Here is a 26,415-nt window from a genome sequence, read left to right as displayed (position 1 = left end):
TTTTCTTTGAAACTATCCAGGTTTCTCTCTCTGAAATTCTGCATTTGTGATATGTCTCTAATTAATTCACACTGCCTATGGTTTATGGGGCATGGATTTCCATTTCATTATGTGTTCATTTTTTATCCCATGGATTCTCAATAAATCATGTCATTTGGAAACCGTTATATGTACGTACACAAGCATAAAAGTAGCAAAGTGTTTGATTCTGTTTTTTTCCTTAGCTACATTTAAAGGAAATCTGTAATCTGATTTGTGCTGTCCAAACCGTGAGCCGCATCAATGTTTGCAGTCAGGTATAATATCCCGCTAAAGTACTCTGATGTTTCAGAGAAAATCTACTTTTAAGAGCCAGCCATGGACAGTAACCAAAGACCAGACTCCCCCCAGCGCTGCTAACTGATTGATAGGTCCACATTTATAAAACAAGAATTCTCGCTTAAGGCATAATTTACGTTTATTTCATGTGCAGCAAAAAGAAGCTTTCTGCTCTGTATGGGAAGTGGACAGAATGTCTCTATAGTATTGATCCTACTTCGTTTGAAACATTTAAAAAAAATGACAAGAAGAATGGAGACGATAAGAAAAACTCCAAACAGGTAATTGCGATAAATATATTACACCAATGTACTCTGATCAGCTGAAACCTTACAACCACCTCCATAACATTGTGTCGGTATTATTGTGCTTGAAAAATAAATCTGACCCCCTCGAGACCTTTTAATCCGGCACGCAAACAGCAATCATGGGTCCCCAAAACAAAGGTTTGAATTGTCCCTCTCTACACAACCCTACAAAAAAATATTCAACGGAATAGGTGGGTAATTTCTCCCAACTTTTATCAACTGGGAGAGAGACGTGTATTGTGGCACTTACCCTGTAACTATTGTCCTACTGAAGCTCCTTCATGGTGTCTCTTCATGGCCATTATAGATTATGATGCTTTCCAAAATGCCCCCACCCACAATTCCAACCCACATCTTTCCACACGCGTACAGTATGATGACCCACTAGTGCCTCCAGCAAAGTATAACTCTCCCAACACAATAGAATAATCCCACAGCATGATGCCCTCCCTCAGAGTATGATGTACCCAAAATTCCTCCACAAAGTTTCATGGCCCTCACTCAGTATGATAGTCCCACATACAGTATCATGCCCCCACTCAATAGGATGACCCCCACAGTCCTCCACACAGTATGATGGCCCCCACAATCCTCCACACAGTATGATGGCCCCCACAATCCTCCACACAGTATGATGGCCCCCACAATCCTCCACACAGTATGATGGCCCCCACAATCCTCCACACAGTATGGTGGCCCCCACAATCCTCCACACAGTATGGTGGCCCCCACAATCCTCCACACAGTATGATGGCCCCCACAATCCTCCACACAGTATGATGGCCACCACAATCCTCCACACAGTATTATGGCCCCCCAATCCTTCACACAGTATGATGGCTCCCACAATCCTCCACACAGTTTGATGGCCCACACACTGCTACACACCGTATGATGGCCTCTACATCCTACCCGCCACAAATACTGACATTTAAAAATTAACACCACTTACCAACCTTCATTCCCTCGGGGCTCTGGTAGGGTTTTTGTAGTGTTAGGACAGAGGTAACACACAGTAGGCACAATGTAGTGATGCTTGGAGTGCAGTGTGCCAAGTCTCACTCATTGGTGCAGGCTGAATTGTGGATCAGGGAGCTGTTGACTTCCTGATCTACCATTTTATTCAATGGTATCTGCATTCTGAGGTAAAATGTGAAAAAGTTCATGAGATATGAATACTTTTCCAAGGGACTGTAGTTATCAATATAAGAATTGTCTAGATTATTTGAGCCTATCTAAGCTCTTGGAGTTGTATCTAATAACAATCCTTCTGACACGTTCTAATAGTCCGTGCTATAGAAGAATCAAAAAACTGATCCGCACATCCAACAAGTGTGAACAGGTGCTAAATGAAAAAACATAGTAACTATAAATGCATACAGTTGCACACTGAAAAAGCCAAAAATGCACAAGGGAAAATATGGCACTGCATCACTGCAAAAGAGATATTTAGTTTATGTATTGGCCAATGCATGTAAGCCCGGAACCAACGGCAAGGTATATCTCTGTAATCCAGGAACCTAACTTAAATGCCACTATCTAGGTTAAAAACATCCGTATCTGGGCAAAATGCCACTATTTGGACTACAATCTTCCATGTATGGGCAGCTAGGCTCCTGCTACAATGGTTATGAACACAGCCGAGCCTAGCTGCCCATACATGGAGGTTTGTAGTCCAAATAGTGGCATTTTGTCCAGATACGGATGTTTTTAACCTAGATAGTGGCATTTAAGTTAGGTTCCCGGAATACAGAGATATACCTTGCCGTTGGTTTCCAGGCTTACATGCATTGGCCAATATATAAACTAAATATCTCTCTTTTGCAGTAATGCAGTGCCATATTTTCCCTTGTACATTTTTGGCTTTTTCAGTGTGCAACTGTATGCATTTTTAGGGCTATAGAAGTAACACAAGATATTCAGCATATAACTTTTTTTTTTTTTTTTTAATACAAAAGCAATAAACAACCTCCTGACATACAAATGTGTGCTGCAGCAACTTAATGACAAGTGTATCTTTTTGTTTCTAATGCATATGTAATATCATTTACTTTTAAGTCTGGAAGTACCGAGGAGCCTGATGAAATACCATTACCAGACTCAGAGAGTGTACAGGTTATTCCAGGGAGTACACTGCTGTGGCGAATAGCCCCCCGACCATCCAATTCTGCACAGGTTGGCCTCATCCTACTCAATTTTAAGCGTTTACTACATAACTTTATACTTTCGTTAAGAGACTCTAATAAGTTTACTAAACTGCAATACCAGTCACACCCTATGGACAGAAATGGTGCTATTACTGCAAAATAATTAGACACTTTTTTTTCTATTCCCAGACAATCCACTCGAAATTTACTGCTCACAAAAAGTTAGTGATATTTGGCTTTCCGATGCAATTTATGAAAAAAGTAAAAATGTCATGCTACAGTAAAATTTTATCATGCAAATGGGTCATTCAAGTAGACGTATGCAATGTTGATTTCCTCATCACCAGCTGTTCACATGTGGGCGTTATTGTCTGCTGAAGCATGGCAACCCACTCTTCTTGAATGGCAACCCTCAGGTTATTGAGGTTTTGGGGTACAGAGTTAGGAGCCTCTTCTACATGGCAGCTCATCGGATCTCATAGGTTTTCTATGGGATTCAGGTCTGGAAAAAGTGCAGGCCACTCCATTTGAGGTACCCCCAGTCTCCAGCAGCTGCTCCCTAATGATGGGTCCTCCATTACACCAGTGGTGGATACCGCGTGGTCCTCTCCTGATTCCTTCTAGAGCTACACCTGGCTTTTGCCTGACCTTGCTTCTACTAGTGGTGATCACTATTTACCTGATTTACCAGGCTAGTATTCTGCTTCGAAACAGAAATCTGACCATTTCCTGACCCAGCATCTATCAGTGGGGACTACCATTTACCTTATCCACCAAGCCAGTGTCACGCTTCTTAATAGAGCTTTATATAACACATACTGCATAATACCAAATTCCATTATATGCACAAACGATTGATTTCACGTGCTATCGTCATGGATTTATTTAATTCCCTGAACTACTTTTTGCAACTTGTTTCTCCAAGAAACGAGCAGCTGTTCCTGCTCATTATCTTGGTTCCTCATCCTCCGTCTTCCTGCTTCATTGACATGACCTTTTGTACATGCTTCTGGATGCATACGATTGACATCATCTTTTTCTTGACCTTATGGTAATGTCTTACTGCCCATACACTGCTAGTAAACGTTTCCATTGAACTGTTTGCTGTGAACAATAAAAGGTTTTTTTTCTACTTTCCATATTGGAGTGCCTGGTTTAAATCATATTTAGCTCCCTAATGATGCAACCTCAAAGAGGTAGAGCATTGTCATCCATGAAGATGAAATTAGGCCTATGTTGTTCATGCAGAGGCACAATGATTGGATTAATGATGTTATTCAAGTAGTAGGGGCTTGTCACTGTACCATTCACAAAGTGAACAGCACTTCTGTATTGAATACACACCTGCCTGCACTGTAACACCAACACAATCTCATCTGGTGACAACAGTGGCTAATGCATAGCACCCTCCTTGACGTCTCCAACATCGTTGGTGGCCATCATTTCTGCTCAGTGTGAATCGACTTTCATCAGTGAACAGTTTGAGGCCCACCGGTCCCTCATCCTCGTCCATTGTTCTCAATGTAGCAGTCATCTGTGTGGAATGTGGCCAAAGGATGTCCACTTCTATGCCATTCTGTGTCTCTTCCAGTCTCTCTATCTCTGTTGCAACCTGCTGATGACACTCTAAGCTCAGTGGCCACTTCTATCTGAGATCATCCTGCTTGAATCCTCGCATTGATGAGGTACTGTTGATCCATTGTTTGGTGTCGTCTGTCTCATGATTTCAAAATGTGAACAGCGTGATAAAGAGTACTGCTTAAATACCAATTCTAATTGAGCCCCGAAATCAATTGGGCGATTCATGGATCAAACCCCTGTTGTGAATTTTGCCATTAAGCTCCTTGTTAGAGAACAGCAAGTTGCGTATAAAGTACTGAAACATTGAATAGTAGGACATGTGCATTCAAAAGTTTAGAGAAGATCACATTAAGTTCACCTGAAAAGGTTTGAGGGCGTTTTATGATCATCCTGATATTTCAATCGAAAGACAAATATCCCAAACTTTTCGTGAGTAGTGTACACTACAGTTCGAAAGTTTAGGGGCACTTAGATAATTCCTTATTTTTCAAAGAAAAGCACTTTTTTTTTTTTTTTTTTTTTTTTTTTTTTTCAATTAAGCGAACATTAAATTAAACAGAAATACACTATATATTTTTAATGTGGTAAATGACTATTCTAGCTGCAAACATCTGTTTTTAATGCAATATCTACGTAGGTGTATAGAGGGCCATTTCCAACAACTACCACTCCAGTGTTCTAATGGTCCATTGTGTTTGCTAACGGTGTTGGAAGGCTAATGGATGTTTAGAAATCCCTTGTGCAAGTATGTTAGCACAGCTGAAAACCGTTTTGCTGATTAGAAAAGCTATAAAACTGACCTTCCTTTGAGCTACTTGAGAATCTGGAGCATTACATTTGTTGGTTCTATTAAACTCTCAAAATGGCCAGAAAAAGAGAACTTTCATGTGAAACTCGACAGTCTATTCTTGTTCTTAAAAATGAAGTATATTCCATGCGAAAAATTGCCAAGAAACTGAAGATTTCCTACAACGGTGTGTACTACTCCCTTCAGAGGAGTGCACAAACAGGCTCTAACCAGAGTAGAAAGAGAAGTGGGAGGCCCCACTGCACAACTGAGCAAGAAGACAAGCACATTAGAGTCTCTAGTTTGAGAAATCAACGCCTCACAGGTCCTCAACTGGCAGCTTCATTAAATAGTACCCACAAAACGCCAGTGTCAATGTCTATAGTGAAGAGGTGACTCCGGGATGCTGACCTTTAGGGCAGAGTGGCAAAGAAAAAGCGATATCTGAGGCTGGCTAATAAAAGGAAAAGATTAATATGGGCAAAAAAACAGACATTAGACAGGGGAAGATTGGAAAAAAGTGTTATGGACAGACGGATCGAAGTGTAAGGTGTTTGGATCACATAGAAGAACATTTGTGAGACGCAGAACAACTGAAAAGATGCTGGAAGAGTGCCTGACGCCATCTGTCAAGCATGGTAGAGGTAATGTGATGGTCTGGGGTTGCTTTGGTGCTGGCAAAGTGGGAGGTTTGTACAAGGTAAAAGGGATTTTGAATAAGGAAGGTTATCACTCCATTTGGCAACGCCATGCCATACCCAGTGGACAGCGTTTGATTGGAGCCAATTTTATCCTACAACAATGACCCAAAGCACACCTCCAAATTATGCATGAACTATTTAGGGAAGAAGCAGGCAGCTGGTATTCTATCTGTAATGGAGTGGCCAGCCCAGTCACCAGATCTCCCCACTCATCCCCATTAATTACACCTGTCATCTTCGGCTCCTCCATGGAGCGCTTACCGCTGCCTGATGTATCCTGTGTGGCGCCCGCAGCACTGTGATGACGTCAGCAAGGTGATGATCTCCTCACATTGCTGCACGTTGGGCGGGCCCAGTCCCGGTGCATTGTTCAAATGTATTTACGTCTGAAAGACGCAAATGTATTTGAATAGGAAGGAGGACGTTGCGGTCACCGGTACCACCACTGCCGCGTTCCTCAGCAGTGTGTGCATGCCAGCACACAGCAGGGCTGGCACAACGTGCTGCCTCCTAGTCCTGCTGCAGCTAGTGTGCGCACGGCAGATAATACTGCCCGGCCTGCACACTGCTGAGCAGAGCGGCAATGATTGTAGATACAGCAGCTCACTAAAGGGACCGGTCCACTACAGGGACTAGCCCATCTGGCATTTGCCAGAATTGCCCTATGGTCAGTCCGAGCCTGTGAGGAGCTGTCTAATCATCATCTGTAATTGTAACAGTTATTGTTCCTTTCTTTGGAGAACATACTGTATGTGGTACAGAAGATGCAGTTTCATCATGCAGGACGTTCTGGTGATTGAGAAGGTTGACCCCCTTCAGAGCAATTAAAGCCATGCAGCTCCCAGGGTGTCACCATGAGATCACATAATGTAGTGCAGAGAAGTATCTCATGAGCATTCACATAGAAAGGAACAAATCAAAGGGCTTGTTTTTAGGAAACTATCTTTGAGAATGCCTTGATCCCTTACCTCCCGGCTTACCGATGGGCAGTGTGGTTTTGATGATGGACAGTTTGGGCAAGTGGCATAGCAGAGCTGCAAGCCCAAGTTGTCTGCTTTCCAATGCTGCTAACATTGCCTCTGCTTTGCCTCTGCAGTATCTGGTGAGTATAGGAGGACTGAAGTTGGCTGGATCAAGCGATCTGTCTGGCTTCGAAGCAGCTTCTGCAGGGTTTATAGAAAATTGCTCGCAAGCGAGCGGTCTAGATTTTAAAATTTTGTCTGGTAATGCAGCAAATTTATTGAACCCATCAACATCTAACATTCTTAAAGGGAATCTCTGTGGGATCAACACTACTAAGCTGGGCTTGAAGGTCATAGAAAGTTGAAAATAATTATATCTTGATATGCAATCCACTGTCTTATTCCAGAGAGATCCATTTTTTTTTAATATGTAAATGAGCTGTTAAGCTCTGGAGGCAGATTCTCATGCAGATCAGTGTCCAGCCAGGGGTGTTACCAGGAGAGCAAACTGTCAGTCATTACATGTCTCACTCATAATAATGCCCCCTTTCATTTAAAATACGCTTTGGAGGCAGATTCTTCTAAATATCTGTCTGTCCCATAGATTTAACATCCAATTTACATATTTAAAAAAAAAAGTGGATTTCTCTGGAATAAGACATTGCATCACAGGTATCAATGTATCATTTTATTCAACATTCTATGACCTGCTGGCTCATATAGACCACTTTAGAGGGTTGATCCTACTGCGATATTCCCTTTAAATAACACAATGTTCATTCAATGATAGACTTTGTATACTTGATATTGAAAGAAATATCTCCCTTTTTCTGTTTATAGATGTATAACTTCACCAACTTTGCTATGGCCTTGAATGAATCTGATAAAGGCATGGAAAAGATAATACCCAAGACAGATTGCAGACTGCGTCCCGATATTAAAGCAATGGAAAATGGAGATATAGGTAATTTTACTTTTTCTGTAGCAAATGCATAATTGGTTAAATCTTAATTTTCTTACTGCTGTCAGCACCGTGATTGTAATTGCTCCAGGAATGGCTGCATGACTGAAAGCCGGCAGCTCCTGGGAGAAATGAAGCTAATTTTCTACCATGTGTTGCATTTTTAGTACTGAGGCCAGGCACCTTCATAACACTATTAACACCTTCATATACATTTGTCATATGTTGTATCCCTGACTTAGATTATGGGCTTGCACGCGGAGTCCGAATCTCTCCTGGTAGATGATATCTGAATTAATCCGTCAGCATCTGCCTCTTACAGCCACAGATGGAGTGGAGCTTTCCGCTGTCAGTCTCTTATAGCAGCATTTAATGTGCGCTGGTAAGGGGGCGTGTGATTCTTCACATCCGTCAACTCGCCCCTGACGTGATTATGGAACGCCGATGAGTTGCCATGACAGCTGGGGCTCTGTGATTTCCGTTGATGCATTGCTATGTTAATGCAGGCGATCAGATGATCGCAAGTTCAAGTCCCCTACGGGGACTAACAAAAACAATAAAAAGTGAAAATGTTTTTAAAAATCTGAAAAAAAAGTATAAAAGTTCAAGTCGCCTCTCTTGTGCCACATTAAAAATAAAGGGATTCAAAACAAATGTATTGGTAAAAGTCCGATTTATGAAAATATAAAATAAATGTATCCCGTCAGTAAACGGCGTAGCGAGGAAAAAATATAAAAACATCAGAATTAAGATTTGTTTTTTGGCCGCCAAAGCATTGCAATACCCTTTTACCCTAAAATTATATCAGTAAAAACATCAGCTCATTGTGCATAAAAATAAACCCTCGCACAGCCTTATATCCCGCAAATTGAAAACGTTACGAGTTCCAGAAAATGGCGACACAAGCAAACTTTTATTTTTTATTTATTTATTTTTTATACAAATTTATGAATTTTACTTTCACCACTTAGTTTAAAAAAAAAAACCTCCTACAAATGTGCTATTTGTGTAATCGTACTGACATGGAGAATCATATTGCCAGGTCAGTCAGTTTTACTGTATAGTTAACAGTAAATAAAACCATTTAAAAAAGCTTTCCAGTGCATGACCTGATAAAATGAAAAGTACAACTCGCCTCGCAAAAAACAAACAGAAAAATTAAAAAAAGTTATGGTTATTGAAATCTTGAGAGGAGAAACAAGCAAAAAAAAATAGAAAACAGCCCATTTATGAAAGGATTAACCTGCAGATTAACAATATATCTTCAGGTTCATAGCATTATCAAACATGACACGTACCTTTTTAAAAGCGCATTAAAGGGAAGGTGTCGTAAAAAGAAAATACATTTTTTCAATAACTGAAAAAAATGTAAAGTTTTAATGTTTTGTTTAAATATTAGAGTTTGTTTTAATTGAGCAAAGTATAAAAAAATGTTTTAAAAGTGTGATATTTTCCACTCTTAAACACTAGGGGGAGCAGCTGCTGAAATCCGACTATAGAAGTAGCTCACATCACATACTGCAGTAAAAGTGGGCAGAATCTGCTCTTCTGTGTGTGATGTCACCTCCCCCTCCCAATCTTTCTGTTTCCTAAAGGATAAAAGAATGAAGTTTAGGATCACAGCAGTGCGGAGTCATTTTGTTGGTGACTGCAAAGTGATCCTAATATGTCTAAAGTGTCACTAAGGATAGCTGGAATAGTGTCCCACTGTATGCCATGTCCCCATATACTATGCTGCTGGCCGGGATTGGACGTCCGAGGTGACATACGGCAAGGAAGGGTGCTCTGCAGCCTGAGCGGCACTGCATTACAGATGTCACACCGCTATCACCACTCCCAGCCGCAAGTGCTCAACTCAAACCTGTGCCCCTGGCAGCCTGTCCTGTTAGCCTGGTGTCTGTTCCTTCTGTCAACGATCACCGCACAGAGCTGCTAGGAGCAGAGGTCCTAGGTGAGCACACGCGGTGAAGGAGGGGTGAGCGGCGGGGTGGGAAGCAGCATGCCAGGATCAGTTACGGTGCAATAAACGCTGTCCGGCACCGGTACTCACCCCAGCCAGAGCGGGTGATGGGGGAAGTGCAGCACACAGCATACGCTATGAGCTCCACAAAGATTGCAGTGATCTCGTCCCTCTGCTGTGATCTGGACAGCCCAGGGGGCGTGTCCAGCTCACAGCAGAAGCAGGGTCAGTGTTTGGTATAGGGTCGCAGTCAATCTATCAGATCCAATGCACAAAGAGCTGCCATAAATGAGGTGAGTAACTGTTGTTACGCCAAGATGGCAGCCCCCAGTGTTTCAGTAAAAATAGAATGAAATAAAAACTAAAACAGTGAATTTAATTTTGTATTAAAAATAATTGCTTTCATAATCACTATTAATAGGAAAATAAAAAAGCGACACCTTACCTTTAAAATAAGATTATACACTTTCCTCTGTTCTCATACATAGCATCCCATTGTTAAAATGTTTCATCATGACAACCTGTCCTTAGAGTAGTTCTCCCACCTAATTTTCTTGTTCCCTAATGCCTTCTAAGTAGGTTTGTAGTATAAGTGCATGAAAAAATATTTTACCAATCGCTGGCTTTTCCGGTTTCCAGTGCCACTGTAGTCCTCTCCTGGAACACGTGATCATACTAGCTGGCTTACATAGGGGTTTATCTGAGGACCAGAAGTCACTTTCACTATGTAAGTCTATACAGCCTTGTTCAAAGTCTCCTCATAGGCTTAAATTGGGAAAGTAGCACTACCCTACACAGTAGATCTTGTGTGAGCTGAGCGATCACATGGTCCAGATGGAGATGATTTTGATCGAATTTAAATTTTAATGCACTTGCAGTATACTACACACATTTTATAAGAGTTTAGCGAATAAAATGTTAGCTGGAAGAGCTCCTTACGTTTCCTGAAAAATCCACATAAAAAATGACACAGGTGTACAATATAACCCTCCCAGAATTTTTCAGAAGTCTTCTTACATTTTATTTAATACATAATAATAATAATTAATAATAATAATACATGATATTTATATAGCTCCAACATATTCTGCAGCGCTTTACAATTAAGCGGGGGAATGTACAAAGACCAAACAAAGTAACACATAGTTCAACAGTTACAGGAGGAGTGAGGGCCCTGCTCGCAAGATTACAATCACATTTTCACACAACTACTAAATGTAGACAAAGAAATCCATGTCAAACAAAAGAGTAAAAAAAAAAATTTGTAATTTTTTTTAAATGAGGAAAATTATCCAATATCGCATGTCTGTGAGTGGCAAAAGAATGCAAACTTTTGTATTCAGTATTTGCTGAGACTCCTTTGTGCCATAATATCTGAATCTAACATATCCCATGTTGTTGATTAGTCCTGTGCATTGGCTTGGAGCAATTTTAGCCCATTCCACCCTACAAAACAGCTTCTACTCAGTTGGTGGGCTTTCTTCCATGACTCTCACTTCAGGTCCTCCACAACTTTTATCTAATATATAAAGCTCAGTGTATGTGTGTATGTGTGTATGTATGTATGTGTGTGTATGTCCGCTAAAGGAATCCGCACTGTCTCATTTACAATCATGAAATTTTGCACAGACGCCCCATGTGACCCAGGGAACATCATAGACTATGTTTTGACGGGAAAAATTAACCCCGCACTTTACAGTTACTCTCAAAACTCCTGCCTCCATTAATCTGAATGGAGCTGGGAGATACGGGCTATTAATAGCAACTATCAGTGGTTGCTATAGGAACAAAATAAACTGTTAGTTGAAGCTTATGTGTGAGTGAGAGACAGAAAAAGACAAATAGACAGAGACAGACAAAGAGATAGAGACAGCCCTGGAAAGACACAGCCGGGCAAAGAGACAGTCCTGGAAGGAGACACACAGAGACACAGAGAGCTCACTGCCGAGATCGCTGCTGAGTCACGCTTTTTGTGACGCAGCAGTGACCTCATTAGCGATCTCGCTGTGTGTGACACTGAGCAGCGATCTGGCCCCTGCTGTGAGATCGCTGCTCGTTACACACAGCCCTGGTTCGTTTTCTTCAAAGGCGCTCTCCCGCTGTGACACACAGATCGCTGTGTGTGACAGCAAGAGAGCGACAAATGAAGCGAGCAGTGGGAGCAGGAGCCGGCGTCTGACAGCTGAGGTAAGCTTGTAACCAAGATAAACATCGGGTAACCAAGGTGGTTACCCGATATTTACCTTAGTTACCAGCCTCTGCAGCTCTCACGCTGCCTGTGCTGCCGGCTCCGGCTCTCTGCACATGTAGCTGCTGTACACATCGGGTTAATTAACCCGATGTGTACTGTAGCTAGGAGAGCAAGGAGCCAGCGCTCAGTGTGTGCGGCTCCCTGCACACACAGCTAAGCGGTGTGCGCTGGTAACTAATGTAAACATCGGGTAACCATACCCGATGTTTACCTTAGTTACCATTCTCCGCAGCTTCCAGACGGCAGCTCCGTGCAAGCGTCGCTGCTGGCTGGGGGCTGTTCACTGGTCGCTGGTGAGATCTGCCTGTTTGACAGCTCACCAGCGACCATGTAGCGATGCAGCAGCGATCCTGACCAGGTCAGATCGTTGGTCGGATCGCTGCTGCATCGCTAAGTGTGAAGGTACCCATACTGAGACACAGAGATACTGAGACACAGAGATACTGAGACACAGAGATACTGAGACACAGAGATACTGAGACACAGAGATACTGAGACACAGAGATACTGAGACACAGAGATACTGAGACACAGAGATACTGAGACACAGAGATACTGAGACACAGAGATACTGAGACACAGAGATACTGAGACACAGAGATACTGAGACACAGAGATACTGAGACACAGAGATACTGAGACACAGAGATACTGAGACACAGAGATACTGAGACACAGAGATACTGAGACACAGAGATACTGAGACACAGAGATAAGGCCACTTCACACATAACGAGATCGTTACTACGTCACAGTTTCTGTGACGCAAGAACGACTTCAATTGCGATCTCGTCACGTTTGACACGTACCAACGATTCACCCCCTGCTGCGAAATCGCTGATCGAGGCCGAACAGCTTGGGCCATTTTTGGCTCGTTGGAGTCCTGCTGGGCTGCATGAATCTGTATGTTTGACACCCTACTAACGATTTCATTGACGACCTAGATGAGATGCACGAAGGCGTGTTGTTGCGTCCCCGTTTCCTAATGGGATTGGAATCGTCAACATAGTTGCTGTGTGACAGGGTCCCAACGATTTGAAAGATTGTTATACGGGACGCATGCTCGTTCATAAACTCGTTATGTGTGACACCCAACATGCGATTTCAACAACGACTCATAAACGATCCAGAAAGTGTGACGTAGTAGCGATCTCGTTTACGATCTCGTTGTGTGACTGGACCTATACTGAGACACAGAGATACTGAGACACAGAGATACTGAGACACAGAGATACTGAGACACAGAGATACTGAGACACAGAGATACTGAGACACAGAGATACTGAGACACAGAGATACTGAGACACAGAGATACTGAGACACAGAGATACTGAGACACAGAGATACTGAGACACACTCAAAGGAAGATAGTTACAATCCCGGGCAACACCCGGGTACTACAGCTAGTACAGAATAAAGGACAAGAGTTTACCTTGGATATTCCAAGACTTTGTCTTCATTATTTTTTTGTAGAATTTGTATTTTTTGGATCATTGTATTATGTGATTCATATTCTTTTGAAATACCAGGAAATTGTATCAGAAAATCTTGAACATCTGTCCATGAGCTGAATATTTCAGAATTCATTGTCGCATCAATGATGGCAAATCTTCCTGGTCCAGATGTGCAAATCATGCCCAAACTATGATCCTATCACTACTATGTTTAACAGGTGCAATAATGTTTTTATTGAATAATGCAGTGTTTTTCTTTCTCCAAATAAAACACTTCTCATTTAAACTACAAAACATTGTTCTGATAGCCACCTGTCCAGGCGTTCTTTTTAGAGAGCAGTGGCTTTCTCCTTACAATCCTGCCATGCACACCATTGTTGTTCAGTGTCCTCCTGATAGTGGACTTGTGATCAAGAATCTTCGCTAATATGAGAGAAGCCTTTAGTTACTAAAGGCTGCTTTTACACCTTACAATTTCTCGTGCGATCGCACCCGCCCCCATCGTTTGTGCGGCACGGGCAATTTGTTGCCCGTGGCGCACAATGCTGTAACCCCTCGTCACACGTACTTACCTTCCAAACGACCTCGCTGTGGGCGGCGAACATCCACTTCCTGAAGAGGAGGGACATTCGCCGTCACAGCGACGTCACACAGCAGCTGGCCAATAGAAGCGAAGGGGCGGATATGAGCGGGAGGTGAACATTCCCGCCCACCTCCTTCTTTCCGCATTGCCGGAGGCCGCAGGTAAGCTGCATTTCATCGTTCCCAGGGTGTCACACGGAGCGATGTGTGCTGCCCCAGGTACGATTAAGAGGACATGCGATTTTTAGAAAATGAGCGACGTGTCAGCGATGAACGAGAAGGTGAGTATTTCTGCTCGTTCATAGCTGTCATACGCTACGATATCACTAACTATGCTGGATGTGCGTCACTTACGACGTGACCCCGCCGACATCTCGTTAGATATATAGTAGCGTGTAAAGCCCGCTGTAGAGAGTTTGAGTCTTTAGACTATCATACACCTTGATCTTGGGTTAGGTTCACACAAGCGTAATTTCAGTCCAAGTGCTGTCCATGGAAAAAAAAACATTGCACCTGGACGGATGTTATTCAGTGAATTTCCTCCATTTGTACTCCATTTCTCTGTGGAAATCCAAACTCTCTAGAGATGGTTGTTTATTCTCATCAGGCTTAAAAAGGTTCAACAACTCTTCCTCTGAGGTCCTCAGACATCTCCTTTTGTTTATGCCATTGTACGCGTCCACAAATGTGCTATGAAGATGAAACTTTTATAGCTTCCTGTCCTTTAAGAAAAACTGGTCTCCCACGCCCACCTGGTTCTCATCATCTGATAATCCTACAGGTTCACATACTTTTGCCACTCAGACATGTGCTATTGGATCATTTTCCTCATTTAAAAAAAGTTACCAAATCTAATATTTTTTTACTGTATTTGGATTTATTTATCTACTTTTAGGACTTATGTAAAGATGTTAAGTAGTTTTAGGTCAAATTTATGCAGAAATATGGAGAATTCTGAAGGATTCCGAAGCCTTCAATCACCACAGTCCTTAGATCTCTAGATCTTCTTAATAAATGAATAGCAAGTTGCATGCACAAAATGGACAATTTGCCTTCTATTAAAATTTTATTTTCATTATCTCAGACACAGCAAGTGAAGAAAAGAAAAGATTAGAAGAAAAACAAAGAGCTGCTCGGAAGAATCGTTCTAAGTCAGATGAAGACTGGAAAACAAGGTTGGTAGCAAAATGAAAGCTTCCGTATTTGTATCTTTAAGAATGTTATATCTTATGGTCTTAGCTGAAGGCGTGCAGAGTACAATGTAAGAGAAATACTATCCAATAATAAGTGTCCTCTTTTGTCCGCTCTGTATGTCCAGAATGCGGATTATGTATTGTCAGTCAGAATATAAATATAGCAACAAAAAGAGGAATAAATATCCTCCCAAAAATTAAGTATTACTTACAGCAAAGATGGGCTGCAGTGTGTACATCGCCCAGGCCAAAAACTAATGCTCTACCAGGATACAGCTAAACCCCCACTAAAGCGGGCTTTACACGCTTTACACGATATTTAGTGTAGGGACCTACAAGCATGAGGTTCCCGTGACTAGGGTTGTAGGCTTCCGTTTTATGGCCATAAATACAAACTAAAACCTAATATTTTTTGTACTGTATGCAGCCAGGCCCCTTTCTGTTAGGCCTTGCATTTTAGAGTTCCTGTCCCTGTATGGTGCACAGATGGAGTATGGCTTGGCAGCCCGCCTGATCTAATGGTATGGGCATCACCTAATATTGCATATTAGAGTTGCTACAGCGATCTCGTTGGGGTCACGGGTTTTGTGACGCACATCCGGCCGCTGTAGCGATCTCGTTGTGTGTGACTCCTAGGAGCGATTTTGGATCGTTGCAAAAACGTCCAAAAACGCTCCTCGTTGACATGGGGGTCCATTCTCAAATATCGCTGCTGTCGCGTGGGCGAAGTTGATCCTCGTCCCTGCGGCAGCACACATCGCTACGTGTGACGCCGCAGGAACGAGGAACCTCTCCTTACCTGCCACACGCCAGCAATGAGGAAGGAAGGAGTTTGGGCGGGATGTTCGTCCCGCTCATCTCCACCCCTCTGCTATGATTGGCCAGCCGCTTAGTGACGTCGCTGTGATGCCGAACGTCCCTCCCCCTTGAGGGAGGGATTGTTCGGCAGTCACAGCGACGACGACGACCAGGTAAGCGCGTGTGACGCTGCCGTAGCGATAATGCTCGCTGCGGCAGCGATCACCAAATATCAGCATAACGATAGGGGCGGGTGCTATCGCGCTCGCCATCTCTAGCATCGGCTAGCGATGTCTCAGCATGTACAGCCCGCTTCAGTGGAGGCATCACGGGTGCAGGAGGAGCAAATCACACACACACTTCTATGGAATGGAGGAGGCGATTGCTGGATGATAAAACTGCACACTGATGGCTTGCTTAGAGCGCTGTTCACACATTCAGATACACAGTCACAAGCCCACAGCCTATTAGGTGACGCCCATACTATTAGATCAGGCGGACTGCCAAGCCATACTCCATCTGTGCACCATACAGGGACAGGAACTCTAATATGCAAGACCTAACAGAAAGGGGCCTGGCTGCATACGGTACAAAAAATATTAGGTTTTAGTTTGTATTTATGGCCATAAAACGGAAGACTACAACCCTCGTCACGGGGACCTCATGCTTGTAGGTCCCTACACTAAATATAAAAATATCAACAAAAAGAGGAATAATAGCTGTATACTGGTAGAGTATTAGTTTTTGGCCTGGGCGATGTACACACTGCAGCCCATCTTTGCTGTAAGTAATTGTCAGTCAGAAGCGGAGAAGTTGTAATGGACAGATTTGTTTTTGAATAATTTAATCATTAAATGGGCTGTTCCTTTTCAGAAGCTCCCAATTCCTGAATGGAGTTTGCTATAGAAAAATAAGCGATCGGGGGTATGGTTTTTTGTAGTTTTTTTTTTTTTGTTAATATTTTTTTTTAGAACAAACTGTTCCCGTGAACTGAGATTCTCTGAAATGGGACAACCCCTTTAACTTTCTCATTACAATAAAGACAATGTTTATGAAAGAGGAGACAAATGGTGGGAACAGCAGGTTTTTCCATTGGTAAATCTATCTGCATTAAACTTCATGGACAGAAAAAAAAGCGGTTCAGAGCTGAGCAAAATCATCATGTAACTGCTCAGACGAGATTTTCAAGAAGAAACCTATTTATTCTTTGGAGGGGCTTCATTTGGACGCCGCAACCTCTTTATAGTTGAAAATACAGGAAAAATACACTGGCAGCACCACAGCAAAAGAACGACAGCAAATTCAGCAACAAAGACTCTTCAGGCAAAAGACCGCTGGCTTTTTTCTGAGGTTTCTTCGCAGAGTAAAACCTCATCAGATCAGTCAACATTGAGCCATCATGGGCATATACCCTGAGTCTTCATATCTGATCTACAACCAGGGGTGGACATATTATTGGTGCTACCTGTGCAGCAGAAAAGGGGCTAAACAAGATGGGGACCCATTTCTACCTCTAAAAAAGGTGTAATTGTGCCTCTTGATGAGCTCTTGGACTCCAAAGGGCCCATTAACTGTTCTTGCTCTCTTCGGTCAGTGTCTTCCAGTGTCTACAACCATTGGTAAAACATTGCAGGAAATCTGTACAAATTTAGAATTTAAAACATATAGGGTTGGTGACCGTAGCAAACACAGACAAAAGAGTACCCTTCTACAAGAACAATATGAGGGCCTTTTGCAGTCCAATAGCTCATTATAGTGCAAATTCCATCTGCTTTGGGGGGACATCGGGCCACTTTTATCTCCTGGGTTGCATGTGTCCAAGTAGCATCTGTGGTATGTCCACCCAGTACTTGGTAAACCCTGTTGGGAGCAGTAGTTGATGCTTTATGGAGAGACTGAGCGCTATACTCCATAAACTGCTTCTAACAGGGAGGTCTGAGCAGACCAAAATATTGGCGACCTGTAACGTGTGGAACTCCTGGATACGAACTACTGGCACTTAGTGAAAAAATTCCATTTATCTAAGGAGTGCCCTATAATTGGGGGTCTTCTACTCTGCACTCTTGTCATTCAGCCATGGGCTTCTAATTCTTGTGTGAGCAAAAGATATCCAATATCAAAGTAGATGGCAAGTAGATAAACAGCTGATCAGTGAGGGTTCCTGGAGTCTGGTCTTTACCGATTTGGCACACTTGCACCAAATTGGTCAATAACGTTTAGTAAAGGCTTGTCATTTGCTTTACCACTCCATCACCTTTACAAAATAACGGTTTGTTTGCCATGTTTTTAGAGAGGTGACATCAATAATGTAAACTCTGAAGACTCCTTTAATTGCCTATACATACAGAATAATAACATCTGTCACTTTGTCGTGATAGGACAATATATACACTTAAATATGTTATGTATAATCTGCATTTTAGTATCATTTACACGCAATTAATTATTTTTGCAGGTGGTTTTATCAAGGCCCTAATCCACACAACAATGCGCAGGACTGGCTTTACTGTGGGAAGTACTGGGACAGAAATTACACAAACCTGCCAGATATCTATTGATCGTGGCACACTGCCACCAGAGGAGTCTATTCAGCTGTATGAAATGTAGAGTTGGGTGTTCTGATTTTTCATGCAATTTGCACCTTTACAAACCCCGTAGCACTTAATTTAAGCAATCCTACAGGATTAGTTGGTATTTTGTAAAATAAAGCTATATATGATGCAACCTTGTAAGTTACCATAAACACCAGTAAGAATTTTAGTGTTGAACTGGTGCTGGCAAACAACATCTATTCATGTCTAGGATCTGAAATTTTACGTGATACAGAAATATATATATGGAAAAATAAATGTTATTTTGATAAGCTTGAAAGATGTTCATTGAAGAATCTCTGAGCATTCGCCTTCCAGTGTGAATATTGCTGGTGTGTGGGGGGGGAAAAAGGGCAAAATAATTTAATAGAAAGTGATTTTTTTTTTTTTGTTATGGAGTGGGTAATGGCTTTGTGGATTTGTTTCCTCAAAAAGGTCATATTGTCCAATTTGTCAAACATTTAGCATTTATTGATCAAGGGCTTTCAAACACGACAAAGAAAAGATTCCATTATTATTGTGTATAGAGTATACATGTTTGTTTGTTTGTTTTTTTTAATAATGAGGACATAAACAGGCATTTACATCAGGTTTGTCATGATATTGGCTAATCCGAATACATAAAATCCTTAATGTGTATATACAGTATATGTTAATCAGAAATCAGCACTGGCCTTTGTGTGACCAGTGAATTGTATATGTAAACATTTAATTTTAGGTACCGTATCCAAGACATACTAGGCCAATGAAGCCAGGTTAAAGGTAATCTGTCAGCAGAGTTTCATACCTATTTATTTGTGCATGTAGTGTGACGACCTTGACTATCAGGTCGTTACAGGGTATTGTGCAATCTGTCCTTCTGTGCAATATCCACATCCTCCTTGGTTATGGGTCCCCAGCTATATGGTGTTTCCTACCACAGCTAGTAAAATCCTAGGTACACTCTGCACCACACCCACCAGACACACCAGTGTACGGCCTGAGTGGAATAGGGTCGCCCACTTGGGCGTTTGGTAATGGGAGGTCAGGAGTCAGTCAGTGAGAAAGAGAGAGTGAAATGAGGAAGTCAGGAGCCGGGCTTCTTGGAAGCAACTAGGTAGCAAACGGTGGTCTAGGCCTAGTAGGAGCTGGACCCCCAGTCGTAGGGGATCGTGACAAGGGGCACGGAACTGTCGAGGCGGACAGCCGGTGGCCTTGTACTATCACTGGGCTGGGACCAGGGCACGACTGGGTACGTGGACCCTAGGTCAGGGAGTAGCTTCAGGCAACCTGACAATTTACCCGATGAGAACGGAGCCTTCAAGATCCACTGTCCACCCACTCCAAAATCGGGGTACTAGCGCAACGAGGGGGATAGGACGTTCCACAACAAAACAGTCCAGAAAATCGCAAGCGTGAACCCTGAGAGCAAGCTCCCACAGTTAGCCACACTGGGGAGCGGGACCCGACTAGTTTTACACTACTGGGACCAACTGACAAGTGAACTTAGTGCGAGGAGGAAGGTCATGGATCACCAGGCAGCACCATTGGGAACGGGACCCGAACTAGCTCCCCTCAGCGGCAGCGGTGTCCAGAGTTTTGGTTTATCCAGTTTTCGGTGTCAGCTTTATGGACTGAGTGAGTATGCAAGTGACCCCTTCACACCCAACGATACTCCCCAAACATCTTCACCGAGTCCCGGGGCATCCTCCCTACCAGTGGAGGGTTCCAACACCTAGCTGTCCCACTCAATCGCCCCCGGGTACTCCCAACTGCAGCGGTGGTATTCCATATTACCACACACCACGGGTGGCGTCACGAACTCTAAATATACAATCCCCTGTAAATACCCCCTTCATTTTAGTGGTCGCACGACTCCCGCGTCCAGACGCCCCTCGAGCCACCGCGGATCCGGATCCGAGCAGCCTGGCTGGTGACACGGGGGCGGCACAGTAGCTTTTTCAAAGTAAAGTCCAGAAATACCTTAACATGGCCAGTCCATTCCTTCATTACTGAGAAATCAGCATTTTAATTGACATGCAAATGAGGCTGAAGATCTATTTGTAGATCTGAATCCTCTGTCATTCCAGCTCTTACCTGCCCAGCCCTGCCACTTCTTGCTTGACTAATCACCTCTATGGTGTGTGACTTCAGTTAAAGGAGCCATCAGTAAAGGAAGAGGCTGTGCTGGGTAGGGAATAGAGCAGGAGTGACAGAGGCTTCAGTGCTGCTATATACAGTTAGGTCCAGAAATATTTGTACAGTGACACAATTTTCGCGAGTTGGGCTCTGCATGCCACCACATTAGATTTGAAATGAAACCTCTACAACAGAATTCAAGTGCAGATTGTAACGTTTATTTGAAGGTTTGAACAAAAATATCTGATAGAAATTGTAGGAATTGTACACATTTCTTTACAAACACTCCACATTTTAGGAGGTCAAAAGTAATTGGACAAATAAACCAAACCCAAACAAAATATTTTTATTTTCAATATTTTGTTGCGAATCCTTTGGAGGCAATCACTGCCTTATGTCTGGAACCCATGGACATCACCAAACTCTGGGTTTCCTCCTTCTTAATGCTTTGCCAGGCCTTTACAGCCGCAGCCTTCAGGTCTTGCTTGTTTGTGGGTCTTTCCGTCTTAAATCTGGATTTGAGCAAGTGAAATGCATGCTCAATTGGGTTAAGATCTGGTGATTGACTTGGCCATTACAGAATGTTCCACTTTTTTGCACTCATGAACTCCTGGGTAGCTTTGGCTGTATGCTTGGGGTCATTGTCCATCTGTACTATGAAGCGCCGTCCGATCAACTTTGCGGAATTTGGCTGAATCTGGGCTGAAAGTATATCCCGGTACACTTCAGAATTCATCCGGCTACTCTTGTCTGTTGTTATGTCATCTATAAACACAAGTGACCCAGTGCCATTGAAAGCCATGCATGCCCATGCCATCACGTTGCCTCCACCATGTTTTACAGAGGATGTGGTGTGCCTTGGATCATGTGCCGTTCCCTTTCTTCTCCAAACTTTTTTCTTCCCATCATTCTGGTACAGGTTGATCTTTGTCTCATCTGTCCATAGAATACTTTTCCAGAACTGAGCTGGCTTCATGAGGTGTTTTTCAGCAAATTTAACTCTGGCTTGTCTATTTTTGGAATTGATGAATGGTTTGCATCTAGATGTGAACCCTTTGTATTTACTTTCATGGAGTCTTCTCTTTACTGTTGACTTAGAGACAGATACACCTACTTCACTGAGAGTGTTCTGGACTTCAGTTGATGTTGTGAACGGGTTCTTCTTCACCAAAGAAAGTATGCGGCGATCATCCACCACTGTTGTCATCCGTGGACGCCCAGGCCTTTTTGAGTTCCCAAGCTCACCAGTCAATTCCTTTTTTCTCAGAATGTACCCGACTGTTGATTTTGCTACTCCAAGCATGTCTGCTATCTCTCTGATGGATTTTTTCTTTTTTTTCAGCCTCAGGATGTTCTGCTTCACCTCAATTGAGAGTTCCTTAGACCGCATGTTGTCTGGTCACAGCAACAGCTTCCAAATGCAAAACCAGACACCTGTAATCAACCCCAGACCTTTTAACTACTTCATTGATTACAGGTTAACGATGGAGACGCCTTCAGAGTTAATTGCAGCCCTTCGAGTTCCTTGTCCAATTACTTTTGGTCCCTTGAAAAAGAGGAGGCTATGCATTACAGAGCTATGATTCCTAAACCCTTTCTCCGATTTGGATGTGAAAACTCTCATATTGCAGCTGGGAGTGTGCACTTTCAGCCCATATTATATATATAATTGTATTTCTGAACATGTTTTTGTAAACAGCTAAAATAACAAAACTTGTGTCACTGTCCAAATATTTCTGGACCTAACTGTAGGTTCAGCCTCATTTGTATATCAATAGTTTGTGGGGGTAAGATCATGTTGACAGATTCCCTTTTAAGGAAAGGTTCTGTAATGTATGTTACCTTTTTTCATGCGTCTAATTGTAGTTGATAAAGTACAAATCTGTGTTCCAGTCTCCAATAAATTATTGAGAAATGATGTATCAACTCACCACACAAGATGAGTGGGATCCTTAAGGGTACATGCCCACATTGAGTTTTACTCACATTTTTTACTCTGCATATTTTTGCTGCATCAAAAATGCAGCATTTTAGGCTATGTGCCCACGGGAGCTCGTACCTGCGGATGTATCCACAGGTACGGCCGCAGGTTTACCGCAGCTGCCAGCCGGCATCCGCAGCTACTTTTAGCTTCGGTAGTACAGCGGAATAGCTACGATTTTACCTGCGGACGTTCCGGCCTCTATCTCCATAGTAGTAGAGAGCCGGGATTTCCACAGGTATTTCCGCAGGAATAATAGACATGCAGTTATGTGCGGCTGCGGGACATCCGCAGCATATTCCGCAGCCGCACATTCCGCAGCATGGACACACACTCCCCATGTCCCATAGGATAACATGGGGAGTGTCTGTACTTGCTGAAACCTGCGGATTTATCTGGAAAATCCAGATAAATCCGCAGGTTTTCTGTGGCAAAATCCGCAGAAGCAAGCTCCCGTGAGCACATAGCCTTATAGTACAAGCAAAGTGGATGGGATTAATAGAAAATTCATGACCACTGTGCTTCTTGTCTTGCCATGCATGTCCTTGTATCTTGCTAGTACACTGCGTTTTCTATGTACAATTTCCCCATAAACGTGCATTAGATGCTGAATAATCCATTGGTAAAAAATACACATGCATTTCCAAGGTGGAAACTCATCAAAAAAAATGCATGTACTACTCAATGATGTCAATACTAGGAAGCTTTAAAAACCAAACCGCATTATTTTAAAGTATGGCACACCAAACAGAGATGAAAAAACGCAATGAAAAAAACGTACATAAACTAAGGTGGAGAAATTCTGCAGTGTCAAAAACTCAACAAGCCCTGATCTTGGGAAAGTACCCTAAGATTATAAGGTGCACGGAAGTCTCAAGCTGGTTCTCTGATAGTTTAATATGAAAAAACTTTTGTAATCCACCACCAATAAAATGTAAAACATTAAAACATAATGTTTTGCAAGATGGGGTTTTATAAAGTTAAATTTACATTTATATATTTTGTACATCCGTCTTCCAAATTTTACGTTGATGGTCTTTCCTTAGGATAAGTCATTAATGTCTGACACCCCCACCGATCAGCTGTTCTCTGTCCCAGTGGCAGCAGGATATGGTCGGAAATGCTCAGTTCCGGAGCTACTCAGTCTTCTGATAGCGGTCACAGTTGGGTACGGCACATCCGTTCCATAACTGAGCATTTCTGGCTGCCTGCTGCTCTCACTGGGATAGAGAACAGCTGATCGGCGGGGGTTGTCAGACATGACCTATCCTAAAGACCATCAATTTAAAAGTACTGGACAACCTCTTTAAGGGTAAGACGGGCTTTGCACACTACGACATCGCAGGTGCAATGTCGGTGGGGTCAAATCGAAAGTGACAAACATCCGGCGTCGCAGTCGATATCGTAGTGTGCAAATTCTTTTTGATACGATTTAACGAGTGCAAAAGCATCGTTATCGTATCATCGGTGTAGGGTCTGACATTTCCATAATGCCGGTGCAGCGGCAGGTACGATGTAGTTCCTCGTTCCTTTGGCAGCACACATCGCTGTGTGTGAAGCCGCAGGAGCGAGGAACATCTCCTACCTGCGTCCCGGCTGCAATGCGGAAGGAAGGAGGTGGGCGGGATGTTTACATCCTGCTCATCTCCGCCCCTCCGCTGCTATTGGCCACCTGCCGTGTGACGTCGCTGTGATGCCGCACGACCCGCCCCCTTAGGAAAGAGGCGGATCTCCGGCCAGAGCGACGTCACAGGACAGGTAAGTGCATGTGAAGCTGGCGTAGCGAGAATGTTCGCTAAGCCAGCAATCACAAGATATCGCTGCTGGGGCGGGGACTATCGCGCTCTACATCGCAGCATCGGCTTGCGATGTCGCAGCATGCAAAGTACCCCTAAGTGTACACAGTCTTTTTCAGTTGAATTCCTGCTCTGAAAAAGTGTTAACTAAATACTTAAAAGAACGAACATATGATCAGCAAGATGTTTTTACATAGAAATGCGTATGTTCAGGCTTTTGAGCATCTCTTAACCGCATTAGATTTCCAAAGACATCAAGAAGTGAGCTCACCATTCTTCAGGTGTAGTCTGCTCTGTAGTGTTTATAACAGACATCAATTGGAAGGCTCAAAAGACACTTTTAAAGATGCTGAGGCTGTTTTTTTGTTTGAGCATTGTGCCAGCATTTGCGTGTGTGTGTGTGTGTGTGTGTGTGTGTGTGTGTGTGTGTGTATGGAGTTTTAAAAAAAAAAAAAAGCCAACAGTGGTCATGAACATCAAAAAGGCATTTCGGAAGCACCCAAGATGCTTCAGGAAATAAGATGCCAGCATTTCCTAAAGCGTTGTCTGCTCGAAATATGCAAATTGCCTCTTTAGAGCAGAGGAGGACTTGACCTGTGCTGCCGTGTATTAGAAGTAGCCATCCTAAAAGTCAATTTGAACCCTTTACCAAGCCTTGCCATATGACTTTGTATAGAAGCCAAACCAGAATCTTAATTTGCAGACACGGCAAAGCATTAGATCTGATTTCGCTAGGTGGCATTAGAAATAAAGTCCTTTTTTTAAGGGTTAGAAATGCATAGGACATGTGATCTATATAAAAATGGGGGGGGGTGGTTGCAACTAGTGTTAATGGAGTGCTAATAATTCTTGTATGATAAATTAACACATACGACTGAAGAACAAATCATAAGACCATGAGCACTATCTTTAAATGTAAAGGTACATTATGCGGTAAGGGTTATTGTACGTCTTTGGATAAAGGGCCTGATCACTAATGAGGAATTTAGCTCGGATCATGATGTGGTTGTAGACCCATGACTAACTAGTGTTTTTAAAATATTAAGAACAGACTAGTGCATGATAAATGTCAGTTCTACCAATCTAGACCTGCCCGCTATTGGCAAACCGTTGAAGAACTTTGGTTATATCTGGTCTTTATGGATATTGCCTTTATTGAGGTTACAGTGCCACATAGAGTACGTACACACCCTGACAGAAGTTCTGTCACTTATCCATGTTATGTAAATAAAAACTTATAACCTGACTTTAAATTCATCCATTGGTTTTATGAATTTCTCTTTTGAAAGCTGAACCCCTCCCAAATTTGGTTTAGGTTATGAAAATAAAGTTACTGCAAATCTGAAATATTGATCATTTAATGAACACAGGTCAGATTTTGGCAAGACAAAAGTTTTGTCGCCTTGTCATATAATGCACCCAATCCTTGTTTACATCCTCACCTGTGCTCACTAAATGATCGCTTAATTAGTGGGTGTGTAAAAAAAGAAACCCAGCACCCCAGACCTTCACTTAAACTGCAACTTGACCTCTGACAACATGCCAAAAATCCACCCTGCAACCAAAGCCTTGATTATAAAGAGGCTGAAGACCAGATCCACTGCAGAGGTGGCTGGTACCTTTTAATGTGTCTCAGCGTCAAGTAAAAAGTATTTAAAAAAAAAAAAAAAAGATTTGAAGAGACTGGAGATGTTTTCTTTATCGTTCCTTTGGGAGACCCAGACCATGGGTGTTTAGCTTCTGCCTCCGGAGGACACACAAAGTACTACACTTAAAAGTGTAGCTCCTCCCTCTGAGCTTATACACCCCCTGGTAGCCAGTCCTAGCCAGTTTATTGCTTTGTGTCAGGAGGCATACATCCACACATGCATTCTCATCTGATTTGTTTGACTTTTGGAAAGAGTTTGAAGAAAAGCGGGTCCATGT

At 42.7% G+C, this 26,415-nt stretch overlaps 1 protein-coding gene across 3 annotated transcripts in view; it reads left to right on the top strand.

Moving 5' to 3' along the window:
• OSBPL1A (oxysterol binding protein like 1A) overlaps positions 1-18,874 on the top strand; it is a 316,689-nt gene extending 297,815 nt beyond the window's left edge. For all 3 annotated transcript variants that reach the window (XM_075353345.1, XM_075353346.1, XM_075353347.1), the window contains 5 exons: positions 473-599; positions 2,685-2,801; positions 7,645-7,768; positions 15,097-15,187; positions 18,459-18,874. In XM_075353345.1, the coding sequence (XP_075209460.1) occupies positions 473-599; positions 2,685-2,801; positions 7,645-7,768; positions 15,097-15,187; positions 18,459-18,561 (562 nt within the window). In that variant the 3' untranslated portion in view covers positions 18,562-18,874. The remainder of the gene's footprint in view (positions 1-472; positions 600-2,684; positions 2,802-7,644; positions 7,769-15,096; positions 15,188-18,458) is intronic.
• Positions 18,875-26,415: the final 7,541 nt, after the last annotated feature.

Source organism: Anomaloglossus baeobatrachus, chromosome 6 (genome assembly GCF_048569485.1).
Source record: "Anomaloglossus baeobatrachus isolate aAnoBae1 chromosome 6, aAnoBae1.hap1, whole genome shotgun sequence".
Lineage (NCBI taxonomy): Eukaryota > Metazoa > Chordata > Amphibia > Anura > Aromobatidae > Anomaloglossus > Anomaloglossus baeobatrachus.
Note: the sequence above shows the minus strand (reverse complement) of the source record. Positions and strands in the feature narration are given on the sequence as shown.